Genomic DNA, 21,288 nt, shown 5'->3' on the forward strand with positions numbered 1-21,288 from the left:
ACAAGTCGGAAAATTTGATATGTTTTGTGAAAATTGCAGCGTTGGATCTATAATCAAAAGAAGATGTTATATGATTGCCAATGAGACAGCTGTCCACATGAGACCAAAATGACAAAGACATTACCATTTATAGATCACCGTACGGCTTCAACAATAAGCAAAGCCCATACTGCATAGTCAGCTATAAAAACTAACGGCCTTAATTATATATAAAATAAAGAATGAAAAACAAATATGTAACACATAAACCAACGACAACCACTGAAATACAGGCTCCTATACAATCTATATTTTTTTTTCTCTTTTATATTATTTAATCGGGCCGTTTATTTTGGATTTTATTTAAGGGGGGGGTGTTATTTTTGGATTGTTTTACACAAGTAATTTTTAGGTCATTTATAGCTTACTTTCCAGCATTGAACCTATGACTGCTTACTTTACTAAATTATGTCTTTGTTGGAAAGATGTCTCCTTTGGCACTCATACCTCATCTTCTTATTTATATATACAAAGCATGTTTTAGAAAAAAATTAATAGGTAATACGGCACCAACTATGATCCAGCGACTTTTAATGTTGGAGATATTTTACATATGTCAACAGGACAGCAGCTGAACGATAAAAAACCTCTGAGGTATATTTTGTGATAAAATTAGCAACAAACGGATATTATCGATGGATGAAACTATAACACATATATTGTGATATATACCGTACCCGCTCAGTGGCGGATCCAGGGGGCGGGGGTTCCGGGGGATGGACCTCCCTTTTTTTAACGATCAGTGCATTTGGATAGGGACAGTAGTTGAAACCCCTCCCCTTTTGTCAAGGGTTAGAACCCCCTTTTTTTAAATGGCTACATGTATATCTGCCCCTGCCGCTTTCATAACACTTATTTTTAGCATACTGAATATTATGATGTTCTTACTTTTAGTTCAGGTCCTGATAAAAAAAAATACACATTCAGTACAGAAAGAAGTGTTTCAATGAAAGTTTTCGTGTTTTTCTAGGCAGAAATGATTTTGGAATGACATTATACAGGTCTAAAAGAGCTCAAATGATTTTTCAACTGGACAGTGGTCACTACATTGGATATTTCGTGAAATTAATGCAGGTTCAATTCATAACAATGCACAAAACCGGTTCAACTACTTTTGCCAGGCGAAAAAGAAAGTCGAATCGTGAAGCCAGTAAACAATAACTTTTTGATCTGAGCATGCAAATTGACGATTACGTTGCAGAATAAAAACATTGGTATATGAGAGTCCCAGACAATATATCAGTTGACTGTTTTCCCACTAATTCCACATGTTTTAAGTCGTAGTATAGTCGTAGTAGCCCACAATGCATTGTAGTTCATTGAGTCGATTGGTCAGTTTTTAAGGCCATATTGGCTTTTTGTTTCGGAAATTACTATGCAAATATATTCTGACGTAAGAAAATCTAGAGTTCTCGACCTGTTTATCATTCATGACTGGCATCAAAAGCTGACTACCTAGGTATTATATCATGCATTATGTACCTTATTAAAACCCTTGATACATAAAGTAAAACAGGTAAATTTGACCACTTCTTGTTAAGGTTTGTTTATTTTTAGATATCAGAACGGAACAACGGTTTTAAAATTAGATATTAAGAGAAAGCAAATCATTAGGTGGATTGCAATATTACAAAAGTCTTATAATAATATTTATCCAATTAAGTCATTTTAACAAAAATAAGAAAAAAACAAGATACAAATACATGTTACAATTTCGATTTTAGTCATGGATGAAAACAATTTTAGGTGAAGCTATTATAATTGAAAATAGACTAGAATACGTTGTAATTTCCAAACAAAAATCAAGGACAAAGACGGATGAGTATTAACGTTTAAACATATGCACGGTGGGTATGGTTGTCCTGCGAATATATTTGAGAGGAACAAGATACCACAAGATACCAGAACTACATTCAAACTCATAAGTCGAAAATAAACCATAACGCTATATATAATAAGAATAGACAATGACTGTTGAGATCCTGTATGTGTGCGAGGCTAACAAATAGGTATCATGTGAGCTTCAGTGAGATGTTATTCCTGTTTCGAACAGAGAACGAATACAACTGATACTTAGAGACACTAAAATATTATTGTCTTAAGGTGGTACCCAACACTTTCACTAAAATTAATTTGGCTCTTTTAATTTTCATAAAAGTTTGCCAAAGTATTTACTTTGACCCTTTAACAAAAATATTAAAATATAAAAAAAATTGAACCAACCGTTTTGTCAGAAAAATTACACTGGTTATATAGCAATTTGACAAACACCAATTTTGATCATTGAGAAGCTTAATATTCCTTTTACAACACAACGTAATTAAAACGTTTAGCTGACTTTACAGAGTTATCCCCCTGTAGTGTTAGGTACCACCTTAATCCTGTAGTTGATTTTTTATATTGTTTGTGCTTTGAAAGATATAAAAACACTAACTCCATATATTTTTTACTTGAAATATATTTGTTTCTATCTATTTTACATTTGAGGCCTTGTTAACAATAAAAAAAGGATATCACACAATCAGGTGATGACTCGTACGCCAGTCAGAAGTCCTTAATAATTCATTGGTCAATGTTAATAATTATTTATCATATCATATTAACTTTTTTTAACAGAGAAAGAAACAACACAACTTTGTCTGATTTCAGGAAAAAGTGCATGATTACATGTAGTCCTACACTTTAGAATTTTAAAATAAACGTGACATTCACTTATATTTGCATTGCTGCATGTCAACCACATGTGCAGATTTAAGGTTAAAATTTAAAGATAGAAAATGAATTGAACATATTCATGTTTGTATGAAACCTTAAAACGGGTTTACGTTAAATTGCTCTAAAATGAAATGCGTGAAAACAAACAGAACCTAAATTAAACTATAGCTCACATAATATCAAATTGAAATAAGACTGCAATACACATTATGAGGTCACAACACTTGTCACAGCAATATATATCATATTTTCGCTCTTGTTTATATGATCCGTTCATCCTATATTGATTCTTAAAGTTCAGGAGTCTCTAAAAAATTTTATATCGCCTTCCAAATACCGTTTCGATCCCTAACATCACTGAAGAGACATGTATTGTCGAAATTAGGATCTGGTATACTAAAACAATATTGACACCTTATGTTTGTGACATAACATCGTGGTCACAAGTAAATTTGTTCTGTTTAGTATTAAATTTATATCAAAATCCATTCTGTTACACCTTGTGATCAATTTGATTTTGCAATCGCCAATGGCAGTAAGAAGGGTTAAAGAACATCAGTTTTTCCACCTGTTAGTTAAATGCGTTATGTTTAATTATACTTTTACACTTTTTTGGTAATTTGGAAAATGTTGTTTGTGATGTGTTTAAACCCTTCTACAACGAAATTTGTTTTACATGCACACGTATAAAAATTGTGGTTTTTATCCAACGCAATCATAGGTTTGAACGTAGTTTTCAATATAGACTCGATTATCTTCAGTAGCTATATACATGCATAAACGCCAAATCGAATTTGTATACGTTACAATGGTCAGACGTTTTTGTCATTGAAACGTCCCCTCAATTTTACCGGTAAACAGTAGGTGTCATTAGACGGTGTCAAAAACGTCTATTGATACGATGTTGCATGATACAACTATCCATAGAAGACACAATAAGTCCACGAGTCGTTAATGTACAATTTCTTAAAAACGTCTAAAAATACAAATTCTGTGCAAAGGGAATAATCGACGTCATACTTGCCGTTTGCAATGTTGTTTAACGCTAGAAAGAATATATTCCTTTTTAGATGAAATTAACGGCTCTAAAGAGCATGTGTCGCATATCAAACACAAAGGACACAGACAAAAATATGTGTTGGTAATGGTGATGTGTCCGTAGATCTTACTTTACTAAACATTCTTGCTGCTTACAATTATCTCTATCTTTGATGAACTTGACCCAGAAGTGACAGTGGTTACTATTTTATATTACAAAATCTATGAAAATTGTTAAAAATTGACTGTAAAGGACAATAACTCATTAACGGATCAATAAACTTATTTGTAGGTCTTACCTTGCTGTACAGTATTGCTAATAACAATTTATCACTCTCAATAAATTTATTATATTCAAGATAATAATAATAAGTTGGAAAATGTTCTTAAAATTACCAATTCAGGGTAGCAGCCCAACAACAAGTTGTATGATTGGTGTGAAAATTTTAGGGCAGATAGATCTTGACCTAAGAAACAATTTTATTCACAACATATTTCACTAAATGCTTTAGTTTCAGAGATATCAGCCAAAAACTGAATTTTACCCTATGCACTATTTATAGCCATGTCGGTCATCTTGTTTCCAGATCGGGGTCATCGGACACAGTTTTAAAACTTGATACCCTAATGATGATTGTTGACAAGTTTGATTAAATTTGTCTTAGTAGTTTCAGGTAATTTTGTAAAAGATTACAAAAATTACAAAATATTGTTAAAAATTTGCTATAAAGGGCAATTACTCCTTAAGGGATCAACTGACCATTTTATCCTATGGTAACTTATTTGTAGATCTTACTTTGCTGAATATTATTGCTGTTTACATCTATAATTGTATTCAAGATAATAACAAAAAACGGCAAAAATCTCCATAAAATTACAATTCAGGGTAGCAGCCCAACAACAAGTTGCTCGATTGGTCTGAAAACTTCAGGGCAGATATATCTTGAACTAATGAACAATTTTATTCACAGCAGATTTTTCTAAATGCTTTGGTTTTAGAGATATAAGATATTTTACCCTATGTACTATTCTTAGCCATGTCGGCCATCTTGGTTTCTGAGCGGGGTCATCGGACACTTTTTTTAAAACAAGATACCCTAATGATGGTTGTGGACGAGATTTGTTCAATTTGTTCTAGTAGCTTCAGAGGAGAAGATTTTTGTAAAGATTACAAAAATTTTAAAATATTGTTTAAACACTATAATGGGCAATTACTCCATAAGGGTTCAACTGACTATTTTGTTCATGTAGACTTATTTGTAGATCTTACTTTGCTGAATATAATGGATGTTTACAGTTTATATCTATCTACTTAAATAATCGAGATTATATCCAAAAAACGATAAAATGTACTTAAATTACCAATTTAGGGGCAGCAACCCAACAACGAGTTCTCCGATTGGTCTGAAAATTTCATGGCAAATACTTCTTGACCTGATAAACAATTTTATTCCAGATTTGCTCATAATGCTTTGGTTTCATAGATATCAGCCAACATCTACATTTTCCCCTATATTCTTTTTTAAGTCATGACGGCTATCTTAATTGGTTGGCCGGTTTAACGGACACATTTTAAACTAGATACCCTAATGATGAGTTTGGCCAAGTTTGGTTCAATTTGGACCATTAATTTCAGAGGAGAAGATTTTTGAAAAAGTTAACGACGACGGACAACGACGGCGGACGACGACAGACGACGGATGCAATGTGATGGCCAGGTGAGCTAATAAAAATCGGATTCAAATACCCTTATCAGTTTAATTTCAGAAAAATGGGTGTTTTAGAAACAAAAACATATAATTAAAAAAAAATATTCGTTATTTTAAGGTAAAATATTTAAATATACACATGGAAAAAAGTATTGCAACACCTTGATTTTTTAAAACTTGAAAAATCAGCCTATTTTTTGGATGAAATTTAATAAAATAGGTGTATAATATTATTGAAACATTGTTTATGCTATAATTGGCATTGAAACGAACAAAAAAGTTTGAAAAAAAAAGATTTATTTAACCACAATTTTAAGAACAAAATGAAGTTTTTTTTGTACAAAAAAATGCATTTTACTAGTTTTACTGTAGTCGAACTTTACAATGTCAGACATTTCAAAATTAATCTTCAGATGACTGTTCATATCATGATTGATCATTTACGCCAACTAATTAGTACTTTGTGCGCAGCCTCGATTCAAACGGATAACCGCATCTAAACGTCTTCTGAATCCTGCCATAAATCGACTTATTTGTTGCTAAGGTAGCAGCAACCATTTCTGATGAAGGACATTGTTTATTTCATGATGTGTTTGAACTGGGGTGTCCTTTTGCGCACCTTCCGTCCAATAGTGTCCCATATATGCTCGATATGGTTAAAATACGGGCTACGGACGGGCTAAGGAAGATGAACCGAATTCCATTTAAATACTTGATCCACGATGTTAATTTGCAGTTAAGAGTTGTCGAGGACCCACTACAAGGTGTCAATCACATGACTTAAAAAACTTGGTAATTTAAACATCTGTTTTGCTGTTTACGGGTACAGTAGCTGCATGTGCAGATCAAAACTTATCGAGTCGATATTTATTGATTAAATAATGTTTAACTAGTTCTAGTTTACCAAATTATATCACAAAAAAATAAAGAGTGTTTTTTTAATTTCAATTTCAATTTGGTGTTGCAATACTTAATATGTGTATATTAGACAAACTATAAGTCTGTGACACTAAACTTGTTGTTCAGTTTATTAATTTTTAGCATCATTTTTTCCAAAATCACTAAAAATTTGTTCCGGGATCACCATCTTCTCTTAAGGCTTACACTCTGCCAGCTGCAATATTTATTCTATATATTGTAACAAAAGCCTTATATTCTTTTAACATGTATACCATAATGATTGTTTAATTTGACAACATTTAAATAAATTATTTCACCGAAGTTAGGGTTAAGCGGATCGGAAGAATCTAGAAGCCGGAATTACAAAATGAAATGTCGTCTCCGGTTATCGGTTACATAAGAATTTAGAATTTAAGACTAAGATACAACATTTTATGAGGACAAAGAATACCAAAATAAGTTAGAGGTTATATATTTGTATGACAAGCTGTTAAACAAAATACACTTACGTCCAGATTGGACATTACAGCTATCACAGGATTCACCATAGTTGTTTGTTCCACAGCATTCATATTCTCCATCGTCAGTATACCAAATGTTATATATCGTCAGGTTTGGAGATGCAAATGTTCCTCCGCTGTATTTATACGAAGCAAGATCTATAGGTTGTGATTGTTTTTGCCATCTAACGCTGTCCGAATTACCTATGTAACAGGATATTTCTAGTGTTTTCGTGCGCGTAGGGTAGTAATCGAGTTGCGGGATCAACACAACTGGTAAATCTGAAATATAAGTTTATCCTGGAATTTTTGCGAATAACATTAAATTTTAAATAAGGATTTATTTGTAAACATTTTTGAAGACTAATATCAAATAATATAAAACCAGGTTCAATCCACCATTTTTAACATTTGAAAATGCCTGTACCAAGTCAGGAATATGACAGTTGTTGTCCATTCGTTTGATGTGTTTTGTCATTTGGTTTTGCCATTTGATTACGGACTTTACGATTGAATTTTATTCGGAGTTGAGTTTTTTAGTGATTTTACTTTTTCAAGTTTTTAAGTAAAAGACAATATAAGTAGATCCGCAACTTTCGATTTCTTTTGTCGTCTTTGATTTTTGAAATTTTTTATCTGCTGTTTTCTAGAACTTTGTTCAAAGATTTAAACAAAACCTGGTTTCAATCCATATTTTCTATTTTCCGCCATTTTTGTTGGCTGGTTGGTTCATTGCACATATTTTCCAACTAATATCCAATTTATTCTGACAAAGAAATTGGAACAGCTCACTTTGTTCCTATGGGCTACAAGTACGATTTGAGCTTAGTTTATGATAAATCACAAGATACTTATACATAATTATCCTTTAAGGAAGCTGGCTTGTCATGTTTTGGATTTTTTGTCAGATTTTCGGAATCCTCTGGTTTTATCCTTTTAAATGCCTTGAAAAAATTTGACTGGTGACTCCCATTTTTCTTTTTGAAATTTTTTAACATGTTTAATGATAAGCCATCTGACAAAGTCTTATAAAATTTTAATTACTTTTTGACAGTTTTTGAGAGCTTTAACTTGTCAATGATAAAGCTATGAAAAGTCAAGAGAGAATATTTTCCCGCCAAAATTTCAATGGCTTATATCTCGAAAATAAGCACGGTAACCTATATATTTGTTTTGCGTTTTGGATTCCTTTATTAATCCCTTATCAATATAAACTAGTGATTTGAAAAGTTAATTACTTTGAAACTGAGAAGCAAGCTCCCTTCAGATATAAATCCAGTTTGGTCAAAATAATGCCAAAAACACTCATGTTATTAAATTGTTTTAATAATGTAAAAGTGTGAAAATAAGAGGATTTGATATATATTCAACATGAAACCCCTCTCCGCAAAAAACAAATGATTCAGAAATTAACAACCACAACTCACTGTCCGACCGGCCTTTCACAATGCAAAATTTTGTTATGTCTTTTCACAAAGATATAGGTTTAATGTGGCTTAACTAGTTATTGTGCTAAAAGATGCAAGTACAGTTCATTACATATTTGTAAACTGCGAAGTTCACCATCATGTGTAATGTTTCTTTTGGATATTTCAATGTACACACTACGTTAAAGCAAACAAAATTAGATCGATAGAATAATAATTGACTTTTGATTGTATTTATACTCAAATAAAGTACCCAAATATTTTTTTTATCTTTTTTTATTCCTATTGATTTTTTTTCAGGTTATTTTTCTATAAAACATGTGACTTAATATAAACAATCTTAACCCAAATTTATTTAGAAGGTTTGAATATGTCTCTTACATGTATATGTTTTCTGTAGTGTTTTGATACACATTTTATGAGATCATCCTCAGAAGAGGTTGCAAGTCAAACTAAGTCATGTAAGTTTTAATTTGTCAGGTGTTTTTTTCTGAGAGAATACATCAAAAGCAGTTTACAATGTAATAAAATTGAGAATGGAAATGGGGAATGTGTCAAAGAGACAACAACCCGACCAAAATAAAAAAACACAACAGCAGAAGGTCACCAACAGGTCTTCAATGTAGCGAGAAATTCCCGCGCCCGGAGGCGTCCTTCAGCTGGCCCCTAAACAAATATATACTAGTTCAGTGATAATGAACGCCATACTAATTTCCAAATTGTACACAAGAAACTAAAATTTAAATAATACAAGACTAACAAAGGCCAGAGGCTCCTGACTTGGGACAGGCGCAAAAATGCGGCGGGGTTAAACATGTTTGTGAGATCTAAACCCTCCCCCTATACCTCTAACCAGTGTAGAAAAGTAAAAGGACTTTAAACATACGACAGATGGAAAAAAAATTAATTGATGGTAACATGCCTACAATAAATTTCCCAGTAGGTCATGTTAAAATAGAACATTACACAAAATGATTGTGAGTGCAGTGTATCCCAAACACAAAATGTTAGATATAAATGTTTAGATTTTAGTAAAAAAAAGGTAAATTTGCTTTTCGGTCACAAAAACCCAAAAACAATTTAACACACACTATTAGTAATTTAGTTACTTTTTAATTTCACACATGTACTGATGCTTTTTATTTATTACAAACTAACGCAGTTTTAACATAACAATGTTTAAAATTAATATCTAAGCATATTTTCGATTTAAATTGACCAGTAGATCCTTGTTCTAAAAGACCAAAACTAAAGCTGTGCTTGCGTTTCGATAATAATAAGTGGTACGACATAAGATTAATGAAAATGAGATAAAACTGCAGGATAAAAAAAAATAATATTCTAATCAGGGATGCAATACAGAAATTCAAACAAACCTCCAACATCTAACTCTGTGTCAGAAAATCCTTCTCCTCGGTTGTTTTGAAGAAGACATCTATATGTTCCACCATCTGCATCTTCCAGATTCTTTATTGTAAGAGATGGGTCTGCTACTGTGCCACCGCTGTATTTAGTATTTCCATACTGGATACTACTAAAAGAGGATACCCATTTTGTTTTCTTCTGCCACGATACATTAGTTATTGTTGGACTTGTTTTAGTATGTGTATAACATCGCAATTTTACTTGTGAGTTCCGCAGAACCTTATATGACGGCTCTGTATGAACAACAGGAATACCTTGAACAAAATTGTCATATTGTTAATAATACTCACATCCTAATTAGAACGTTAATGGGTTGGTAAGGTTTGGATGTTTAGTTGCTAACATTTGCGACATGTGTTATAAGTTTGATAGTTGTCACATGTATCTGTTTAATTACATTTGTTCAAAGCGTTCTAGACTAAAAGCGTATCATCAATGTATACATGTATAAATCACATATAGTTTTTATGTTTCATTGAAAAAAAATTGAGCCATGAATGAATTCAATGGAACGCACGATGCGCCATCGAGTTATCTTGAATTACAAAAAGTCAAGTTCTCTTCTAAAAAAATGAAAAACTAAAATGAACAGAAAACACATCTTAGTCCGGCGGCTTGGTGAAAAATTGTGCACATCCTGCCACAAGCATGAAATTTGGCATAGACCTTCCTCAACTATTACTCTTTCAATTCAGATAGGGAGGCATTTGAAATAAATGTTTTACTTCCGGTTAAATTCAAAATGGCGGACATCGTACTTAAATCAGTCCAATATTGAAGGCTGGCATGTGAATAGGTGTTATTATCATTCTACTATCATAACATTTGTTTTTTACTACTTTTGAATATATTATTTATATTAGTGGCCAAAAAAAAAAAGGCAACAGTAGTATACCGCTGTTCAAAACTCATAAATCCATGGACAAAAAACAAAATCGGGGTAACAAACTAAAACCGAGGGAAACGCATTAAATATAAGAGGAGAACAACGACACAACACCGAAACGGACCAAACATCAGACAAAACACCACGAGAATAACAAATATAACATAAAAACCAAATACATGAATTTGGGATAGACAAGTACCGTGCCACGTCTTATCTCAATATCTCAAAAAATAAGAGAAAACACAAACGACTCAACGTTTAAATGCAACACACACAGAAACGAACAATAATATAACAATGGCCATCTTCCTGACTTGGTACAGGACACTTTTAAAGGGGAATAAAAGTGGTGGGTTGAACCTGGTTTTGTGGCATGCCAAACCTCGCACTTTAATGGCAAAGTTAAATATAACATTGAAATGACAACATAATATTACAGGACTACAATACAAATAAATAGGAGAACATATTAGACAAAGAAAAACATGATTAATAGATATCAAAAAGCATCAGGTTTAAAATTCAATACGCCAAAAACGCGCCTTGTCCACACAAGATTCACCAGTGACGCCCAGATATAAAAGATCGAAAGTGAAAAAGGTACAAGGTGGTACAGCACTGAAGATCAATTGTTGAAAAGGTTTTGCCAAATACGGCATTGTTTTTATGCACGGGATAAGAACATCCTTATTATATAGAACACTTAATGATATTGCAAACAGTAAATTTTAACAAATGAATATGAAAATAACCCTACTGCCGGTAAAATACAAAATGGCGGACATTGTACTAAAATAAGCTTATTTTTTTAGGGAGGGTAATTGAAATGTGTTTTAACGTATGGCTACTATCATAACATTGTGAAGGAACCTTTCTTTGGTGCTTCTCGTGGTTACAATGTATAAAACATATGTCTTTGAAACTCTTACTTCCGGTATTAATAAAAACGGCGGACATTGAAATATCAGTTTCTTATTTTAACATTCAATTTTTTCAAAATGTACAGAAAATGTTGTTTTTTTGTGCTGGTCATGACAGTTTTGACTTTAGGTTATCCCCAAAACCACTAATTCTATTATGTTGTAAAGGGTAAAAAAAAAACTTAACACTTCCGGTAAAAAAACAATATGGCGTAAATTGCAAAGATGAGTCCTCAATCCATATCTCCCATAAAGAGTTTTGGATAGACCGATTAAAACAATATATAATAACTTAAGTACTAAAACATTTTTAAAATTACTACTATTTGGCCAAAAATACATGTTAATTCGCGGTTCTCCACATGCACAGAAGGCAGTGCACAAGAGACTAGACTTCTGGACTAGACTGAGTCGTGGGAATAGTCTCAGTAAGGCTTTTCTCTTCCAAAAACGAAAGTTTTCCTGCTTGATTAACCCCACCTGATTAGTTTTTTCGATCTTAAAACAAAACCACGTACCGTTTTATCAATGACATTATCAAATCCATAGCTGATGTTGTTTGCTGATCAATCATCATTCTGAATGCTAAAGTCACATCTCCAGACGCCATCCATGTGACCAACGCAGTTCCTTTTCCGGCAAACGTGTAATCTCTCAATGCCTAGTGCATTTGAAAGGTCATGGATAGATATATGTCTAAAGCTTTTGCCACTTGCAAATGCAAACCAAAGTTCGTCTGCCCTATGTCACAGTATAGCGAAACATCAATGACATCAGCATAGACTGTTCGAGTCATGACTCAGTTAAGTCTGTGTTTCCCTGCATCAGAGACATTCATATTGATTCTAGTGTCAGTCTCTTCGTGTAAACATGGTGATCAACTTGAAACATCATCATGCATATGGTGGATAACACTGAACATCCTCAGTATTTGTTGCTACAACTACCATACTCATCCAAGACTTTGTCCACCTTTGTTACAGTTTCAAGGTCTTTTATTAATTTTTATGTATGTACAGTGTTATCCACAACGTGATGTATTTCAAGTTTAGCATCATGTTCACATTAAGAAGCTGACACAAGAATCATGATGCATGTGTCTGATGCAGTGAAACACAGACTTAACTGAGTCATGACTCGAACAGTCGTTACTGTTTCTATAGTCCGTGATATGGGGGTAGACGAACTATGGATTAGGCTTAGGAGGACAATTAACTTTGGATTAATATCAATGGCTTTAAATTCACTAGGCAATGAGTGATCTCACACACTTATTGTAATCAATGCCCCTTACCGGTGGTGATACGGTTCTCTCTTTACTTGAAAAGGGAAAAGGACTTGGGAGAGCTGTGGTGTAGTGGTTAGTGCATCGGACTACTAACAAAAAGGTTCATGGTTCGATTCCCGTTCGGGATAAAAATTTCAGGAACTCAGTTTTCGGCTCTTCCTTACCACCATTTGCGAATATGTATTGGTCTTAAGGAAACAATGATACTAGTAGTCCGTTGAAAGGGGACGATAAATTGCTGACCCGTGTTAAGAGAGAGCCATATCTCTTGCACGTTAAAGACACCCTTGTAGATTTCGAAAAAGAGTAGGCTTATGCCTCTACATGGCAGCACTCGCACCCGCAAAGTGGAAAGGGATTAATATAAGTTGCAAAAATGTTTCACAATCCACTATAAATAAAAATGCTTAAACTAAACTGCTTGGGAGACATTGATGGCATTTGAAAATGTGACTTTAACATGAAGAATGATGATTAATCAGCCTAAATCACCGGGGTTTTTACTGTACGATCGCACAAATTTATCAAATGGAGCTAACATGGTTATCGAAGCAAGAAAATAACTATTTGCACAATGTGCAGGGCTTATTGAGGCTATTCCCTCAACTTGGTATAGTCTTTTCCGACATGTAAAACGTGCAATAAACTAAGGCGGGTGTTAAGGGGGACGAGCGTGGGATTGGCTCTTATGCTACCCAGCCCAGACGTAAATGGATGGAGAAAAGACAAAGAGGAACCCTTTTAAAAAACTCGTTCTCATCATTTTGTCAGAAGCTGGTACATTGTGGATGAAAAAAGGATGCCGTGGTCGTTGTTAATGTGGAAAATCGGGTCTCTCGTGCACTACTTTGTGTGCATGTTGTGGTGACCGTGATTAAAAATGTATTTTTGGCCAAGTAGTAGTAATTTTATAAATGTGAATCGGAATTCCAATGGGGACTAACTGGGCACCACTTATTGCGGACCTCTTTTTGTATTGTTATGAGTTACAATTTATGACAAAAATAAGCAAAGACCCATCAAAACAACATCTGATAAACAAATTTAATAATACTTTTAGATATTTGGATGATATTTTGGCTCTCAATAATGACGACTTCAGTATGTATATTAATGAAATTTATCCTGCTGAACTTACTTTGAATAAAGCTAATACTAATAATGACCACTGCCCTTTCCTCGATCTTGATATCTATATCACTAACGGAAAGCTGAATACTAAAATTTATGATAAAAGGGATGATTTTTCATTTCCTATCGTTAATTATCCGTTTTTAGATGGTGACGTTCCCTTGTCACCATTTTACGGTGTTTATATATCTCAACTTGTACGATTCGCTCGTGTTTGTAACAATATTTTAGATTTTAACGAGAGGAAATTTATGTATTACTGAAAAATTATTACACCAGGGTTTTCGATATCACAAACTAGTCAAAACTTTTACTAAATTTTATCATCTGTATAAAGACATCATTCGTAAATATAGCTCAACATGCAGACTTTTTATACGTTCAGGTATTTCACATCCAATTTTTTATGGAAATATTCTTTATAAAGCACAAAGGTGTCAGTATTCACCTCAGAAACTTACAAAACCTTTAAATAGACTGATTAAGAAGGGATATAATTACTATACTGTTGTCAAGTCATTAAAGATTGCATATTTTGGCGTTAATATTGAGTCACTGATAAGGTCTTTGCGTCGGAACTAAAGACATTTATTCTAAAAACAGTTGTTGGCATGACACGGGTTATGTTCTTCTCATATATGTTATGATGGTATGATACTAAACCCCTAACGGGAAGGATTGTGCCTGATGTTCATATGATGAAATCATAATCTTTCAGTCAGTTTAATTTAAGTCTGGAGCTGGCATGTCAGTTAACTGCTAGTAGTCTGTTGTTATTTATGTATTATTGTCATTTTGTTTGTTTTCTTTAGTTACATCTTCTGACATCAGACTCGGACTTCTCTTGAACTGAATTTTAATGTGCGTATTGTTATGCGTTTATTTTTCTACATTGGTTAGAGGTATAGGGGGAGGGTTGAGATCTCACAAACATGTTTAACCCCGCCGCATTTTTGCGCCTGTCCCAAGTCAGGAGCCTCTGGCCTTTGTTAGTCTTGTATTATTTTTATATTAGTTTCTTGTGTACAATTTGGGAATTAGTATGGCGTTCATTATCACTGAACTAGTATATATTTGTTTAGGGGCCAGCTGAAGGACGCCTCCGGGTGCGGGAATTTCTCGCTACATTGAAGACCTGTTGGTGACCTTCTGCTGTTGTTTTTTATTTGGTTGGGTTGTTGTCTCTTTGACACATTCCCCATTTCCATTCTCAATTTTAGTACTATAGTGATTTTATTTTGTTTAAATCAATCTATCCAAGACTATATATCGAAGAAATGGATTGAGGACTCATCTTTGAAATTTATGCCATATTTTTACCGGGAATATCATATTTGTATTTAAACATTTACAACAGAATAAAATTAGTGGTTTTGGGGATAACGTAAAGCCATAAGTTGAATGACCAGCATTAAGAACAATCTAAAAAAAAGTTAAATATTTCAATAGTAAATTGATATTTCTTTGTCCGCCATTTTGGTTATTACCGGAAGTAAGGGTATTAAAGACATATGTCTTATACATTGCATCAATGAGAAGCACCAAAGAAAGGCTCTTGCACAATGTAATGATAATAGCAATACGTTAAAACACATTTCAGTTACCCTCCCTAAAAAAAAGCTTATTTTAGTACAATGTCCGCCATGTTTGATTTTACCGGAAGTAGGGGTTTTTAAGACCACTAATCTATATAATATATCCAAAAGTAGTAAAAAACAAAGGTTTGTACCAAATATAATGATAGTAGGATGATAACACCTATTCACATGCTAGCCTTCAATATTGGGCTGATTTAAGTACGATGTCCGCCATTTTGAATTCAACCGGGAATGAAACATTTTTTTTCAAATGCCTCCCTATCTGAAATGAAAGTGTTATAGTTGAGGAAGGCCTATGCCGAATTTCATGCTTGTAGCTGATTGTGCACAATTCGTCTGTAATATGCTTGTAGCCGCCGGACTATAAATAAAAGTCGGCTACTGGTAAAAAACGAAAATACAGATGGACCTGAGTCTGAAAAATATAATGAATACACGAGGTATCATAATTTCAAAACAGACATTTTTAAAGTTTCATTAGTAGCTAACAAATCTTTTATGGCTTCTATTGATTTAAGAAATATTTACTATAACAATATTTGTTTATGTTTCAATATAATGGAAAACTGAGAGTTCTTAAGCAGGACGTTCCCGAGCGGTATAGCCTTTTTTGATTTTCAACGTGGTACCGCATTAGAGTAAATCTGTATGGGCATAGACCGACGTGAAACAGAGCTGTTGGGCAATCACGATGAGACTAGTCCTCAAGGTATGTAGGCACCCGAACTACCCAGAAAGATTTTGTGAAACTATAATATATTTGGCCGAAATAAAATATCATAGCCCAAAACGAAATATGCAACGTTATGTTGCCTGTCTAAGTTGCATATTGAGTAACCCCAAAGTTTAAAGATGTTGTGCCTGATGAAGCCTGGTTTTAGTTAAAATTAAAGTTGATCTAGAGAAAAATTACTGTTTTTAGCTGGCTTATAAAATAGTTCCGGAAAAAAGGTTTTCCGATTTCTTCAACGAAAAATGAATTATTGTGCTTTGCGTTTAGTTTTTGTCTTACACCCATCAGCTGGAATCAATACTATTAAACGAGAAGACCCCATTTTGTGTGTCGCTTCTCTTCCTTCCACGATAAATAAACCATCATGCCTCTATGTTATATAGGTAACATGCGTAGTTGCATTTGTCATACATTCTTACGACTATTCAGATTGTGTTATTTTTGGAGAAAAACGAAAAAAACGGAGTCCGGATATTGATTACGTCATAAGCCTAATTTTTAGTCATAGACAAGACTTCCGGTTTGAAACATGCACAAGTACAACTAATCGTATGATAGATAACACATATGAAAAAAAGACGGAAAAACGAACAAACGAACGAACGCACAGATGCACATACTAGAGAACATAATGCCCATAAGCATACACATTTTTTGTTGAAAGTCAAAGTAGTGTTTTGGCAAAAATGAAAGTAGGTAGAGATTAGAGGGAGGCAGGACCTTTTTTGGGACGTCGGGATCGTGTGTTTTTAAGCTCGGGATTTTGGGATTTAACCTTATTGGATCCGGAAATATATTTTTCGATTGCGGGATCTCTGGATAAGAATCTCTCTAAATTCTGCATTTCGGAATTTCATGTTTTTAAACCCGGGATTTCGGGATCAGGACCCCTTCTTCTACCCCTTAGTTGGTCTTAGTCATCTATACAAGATTCATATCCTACCATTGACTTGTTTATAAGGGTCTCAAAGAAAAAACACTGATGAACTTTCCTAGAAGCATATTTTATTAGATTAATAATGGTCTGTATATAAACAGTTACATTTATTTCATATTTGTAAGCGGCGCAAATTTTTTAATTTAATTTGACTTTTACCACAAGATGCATTGTAGCAAAGGAAAAGAATAATTATGGTCTTAGGCCAGTAACACGAAAAATAATTGAATTTAACAGAAAGGAAACAAATATCGGACTTTGGAAAAAGAGAGAGGACTTTTGATACCTTTTATGAAACTCTCCATACATAATATCTTTTACAAAATTTTATCCTACAACAGTTGATATTAACGCTGAATATGCCCGCGATTTCGGGTGTGTTTTAGTAGTAATTTAAACGGTCAAATGACTCCATCAATCTTAAACAAGGAAATTATAATACCTTGTCGGAATATATCTGTCTTTGTACCTTTTAAATTAACAGTGACTTCTTTTAACACTTTTTTTAAACAAAATTTATGTCAGAAACGCATAAATTTGAATCTGGATAAAAAATAGTTCCACATTTATACTCATTGCATCCCAGGAAACCATAAAATACCAGAACACACGCTATTTGAAATGCTAAATCCATATAATCGTGATTGAATAATTCAAACACGCTACTATTTACCGTAAACTTTTAAACGTTGTTGGTAATTTGTGTCGCAAAGGCTTACTCTCAGAATTTTAATATAAAAAAGAAGATGTGGTATGATTACAAATGAGACAACTATCCATAAAAGACCAAAATGACACAGACATTATCAGCTATAGGTCACCGTACGGCCTTCAACAATAAGCAAAGCCCATACCGCATAGTAAATAGCAATAAAAGGTCCCGATAAAACAATGTTAAACAATAGACATCTTTCGAGTTCGATGCATTTCCGTCAAAAACTCTGGTTTTAGTGAACGTCATTTGTGCGTTTAGGGGCGTCATCACTTCCATTCCAATGTTGAGCGAGATGTTGGAATACTATAATTCTATATTGTACGAATTATTCGGCAAATTGAATTCTCAAAATTGACAATCAACACTGCTGTTATTAGGGAATTATCAGTAAGTACCTCACAGACCAACCAATATTTCTAGTTTATCCTGCCAATGACGATCACAAAGACGCTTTATGAACGTAAATAGTGCTGGGATACAGACGACCTCCTTTATCTGGTAAATGACGTTATAAAGGTGTGCATAATTGACGAGTTTTTGCAGGTGACGGACGAACTCGAAGGTGGTCTATTCAAACGAGAAAACTAACGGCCTAATTTATGTAAAAAATGAACGAAAAACAAATAATAACATATAAAAAAACGACAACCACTGAATTACAGGCTCCTGGCTTGGGACAGGCACATACATATATAATGTGGCGGGGTAAAACATGTTAGCCGGATACCAACCCTCCCCTCACCTGGGACATTGGTATAACAGTACAACATAAGAATGAACTATAAAAATCAGTTGAAAAAGGCTTAACTTATCAGATGGACAAAAATAAGTGGACATGGCCGGGTAACTCCATTTAACACATTTTGCAAGCGTTGGTATGTATGACCAAATTTATTGCAAATGAGTTCCGAATATTGGCGCAATTGATACATTTGGAAAACAAAATTTGGCGCAAATGATACCCCTGAAAAACGGTAGTAGGCGCAAAAGGACTGCTGCCCGAGATATTATTTGATTGTTGAATATTTCATTTTTAGTACTGATTGGCAATGGGCCACAAAATAGATCAATAAGTCTTCTGACATATTGAATGCAGTATTATGATCGCCACAAAATTTAATAAATCATTTATATTCTGTTTGATCCACATTGCAGGTATTCAAATTGCTTCTTTTATTCCGAAAGCTGTTACCTGCTTGGTCTAACTCCCCAGAATTTCTGAATGAGGAGGGCATGTGCATGGAGTATGCGCAACGTCTGAAGCCAATTGTCGAAACGAGGAAGAGCATCTGCTACACTGTATGTTACTTTTCTTACCTTGTACATGTACAGCCTGTACAACAAAATCAAATTTAGCCGCACACCAAGTTAAAAGTCGTACGAGATTTATTTTTACACTACACTTAAGCTTTGAACGACCCTTATTAATAATGTGCATACCAGACATATTATCACAATGAAAAAGAATGCGTTTAGTAGACCATACATGCCCCATAAAATAGCAGAAATAAGAACTGGATACCATTCTAAGTAAGCCATTGAGAAAGGCTTCTCATCGGGCCGAATAAAAGCATCGGGACAAATGACTTGAAATAACATTTTCCTAAATTAATCTCCGTATCCGGTTGTTGATGAAGCATCCGTTAATAAATGAAAATCAGACGCATTAATTACGTTACTGCTGAAAAAATGATAAACCATTCCATTTAACCCATATTGCCATGTCATCTCCACATCCCTAAACGGAGTAACATAATGTCAATAAGTACGACACAAACGATTTCTTGACATAATCAATTCAAATTTGATTATGACTGCAAACTTTATAATACAATAAAGTAATGAATGAAACTGATGTTTGTATTCTTATTCAATGGTGTTGTGTTTTTAAATTCGGTCAGTATACTTGTTAAAATAAAAAAGCCATGCATATTTCGAAAACAAATCAAGGAGTATTTGTCTATCACCATGTTTGTTTTGTACAATGTATATCTTACCATAAAATTGAGAATGGAAATGGGGAATGTGTCAAAGAGACAACAACCCGACCAAATAAAAAACAACAGCAGAAGGTCACCAACAGGTCTTCAATGTAGCGAGAAATTCCAGAAATTGAGGGCATGCTATTTTATCTTCTTGGAGCAAACAAGCGTGTATAGGACAATTCATTCTATGTTATACTAATATCAGTTTGTACTTCAAGTAATATAAATTATTAAATATTTAAAGAAAAAGATTGAGTATAACTTTACTTGAGTGTATATATATAACGATACAGCTTCTTAAATACAAACAATAAACATGCACTTACCATTTACTGTTAATTCCTGTTTCAGACCTGTTTCCTGGGTTGTAGTTGCAGTGCATCGGTAGTAATCACTGTCATCAAAAGTCAGGTAATTTATCTTCAAATGTTTATTCTGTAGCATTTCATACTTATTATCATCTATACTCAAATATTTATAAAAGCCATCTTTGGAATTCGCCCTTTGCCAGAAGTACCTAGATCGTGATTTATTTAGAAAACACTGCAATGTAATACTTCCACCAACATTACCACTCGCTACAATGAATAATTAAAAATTGAATGCTTCTTTTTGTAAATTCATTGGGGGTGTTAAAGCGTTGACCAAAGTACATTTAGTATGAAGCACGGATTTTATAACTTTTTTTTTCAATTCACCAGTGCACTTTATTGTGGGACCATGTGTTATCATGAATGAAAAGTGTTATTGACTGATGCAATTGCTTGAGGAATAACATGTGATGTGCAATTAGCCAATCAGAATAAAGTATTATAATGAAACATACATCTAATGTAATTATTGAAATAAAATAAACAAAAACAAAATCATTTGGCTTGAACTTAATATTACTTGCATACATGTATATAAAACAGATTAGCTAGCTTGTCCAGTTAAAATAGTGAGACGAATATGTTAGTATTCGTAGCATGTAGTTAATCGGACTACCGAAAAATATGATTACTGTATCAGCAAAACAAACAAACCGACTCTGCGTCTTAAACAGCAATACATTTTGTATGCTCAACATTTAGATTTTGCCTAATATCAATATGTAAACAAACATAAGAATTTTAGATGCAAACCAAGACTTTATAGTATTAGACCTACATGTAGTAACATTTCGTACTCAAGGCTTGCGTTTCGTCTACAAAAGACTGATAAGTGATGCCCTTATAAAACAGTTTAGAGGCCACATATACAAAGACGAAGAGCATTAAAGACCTATTCATTTACATTTTATTTATAATATTAAACTGTTATTGAGGGCTATGTACTTTTTTAAGGATTATTTTGATCG

General features: G+C 33.5%; 1 protein-coding gene across 1 annotated transcript in view; it reads right to left on the reverse strand.

Moving 5' to 3' along the window:
* LOC134684427 (hemicentin-2-like) overlaps positions 1 to 21,002 on the reverse strand; it is a 52,317-nt gene extending 31,315 nt beyond the window's left edge. The window contains exons 1-4 of the mRNA XM_063543711.1: positions 20,975 to 21,002; positions 20,276 to 20,527; positions 9,705 to 10,007; positions 6,911 to 7,183 (exon numbers count right to left, since the gene is read on the reverse strand). Coding sequence (XP_063399781.1) covers positions 6,911 to 7,183; positions 9,705 to 10,007; positions 20,276 to 20,527; positions 20,975 to 21,002 — 856 coding nt within the window. The remainder of the gene's footprint in view (positions 1 to 6,910; positions 7,184 to 9,704; positions 10,008 to 20,275; positions 20,528 to 20,974) is intronic.
* Between the last annotated feature and the right edge of the window lie 286 nt (positions 21,003 to 21,288).

The sequence above is a fragment of the Mytilus trossulus genome, chromosome 9 (assembly GCF_036588685.1).
Source record: "Mytilus trossulus isolate FHL-02 chromosome 9, PNRI_Mtr1.1.1.hap1, whole genome shotgun sequence".
In the NCBI taxonomy this organism is placed as follows: Eukaryota; Metazoa; Mollusca; class Bivalvia; order Mytilida; family Mytilidae; genus Mytilus; species Mytilus trossulus.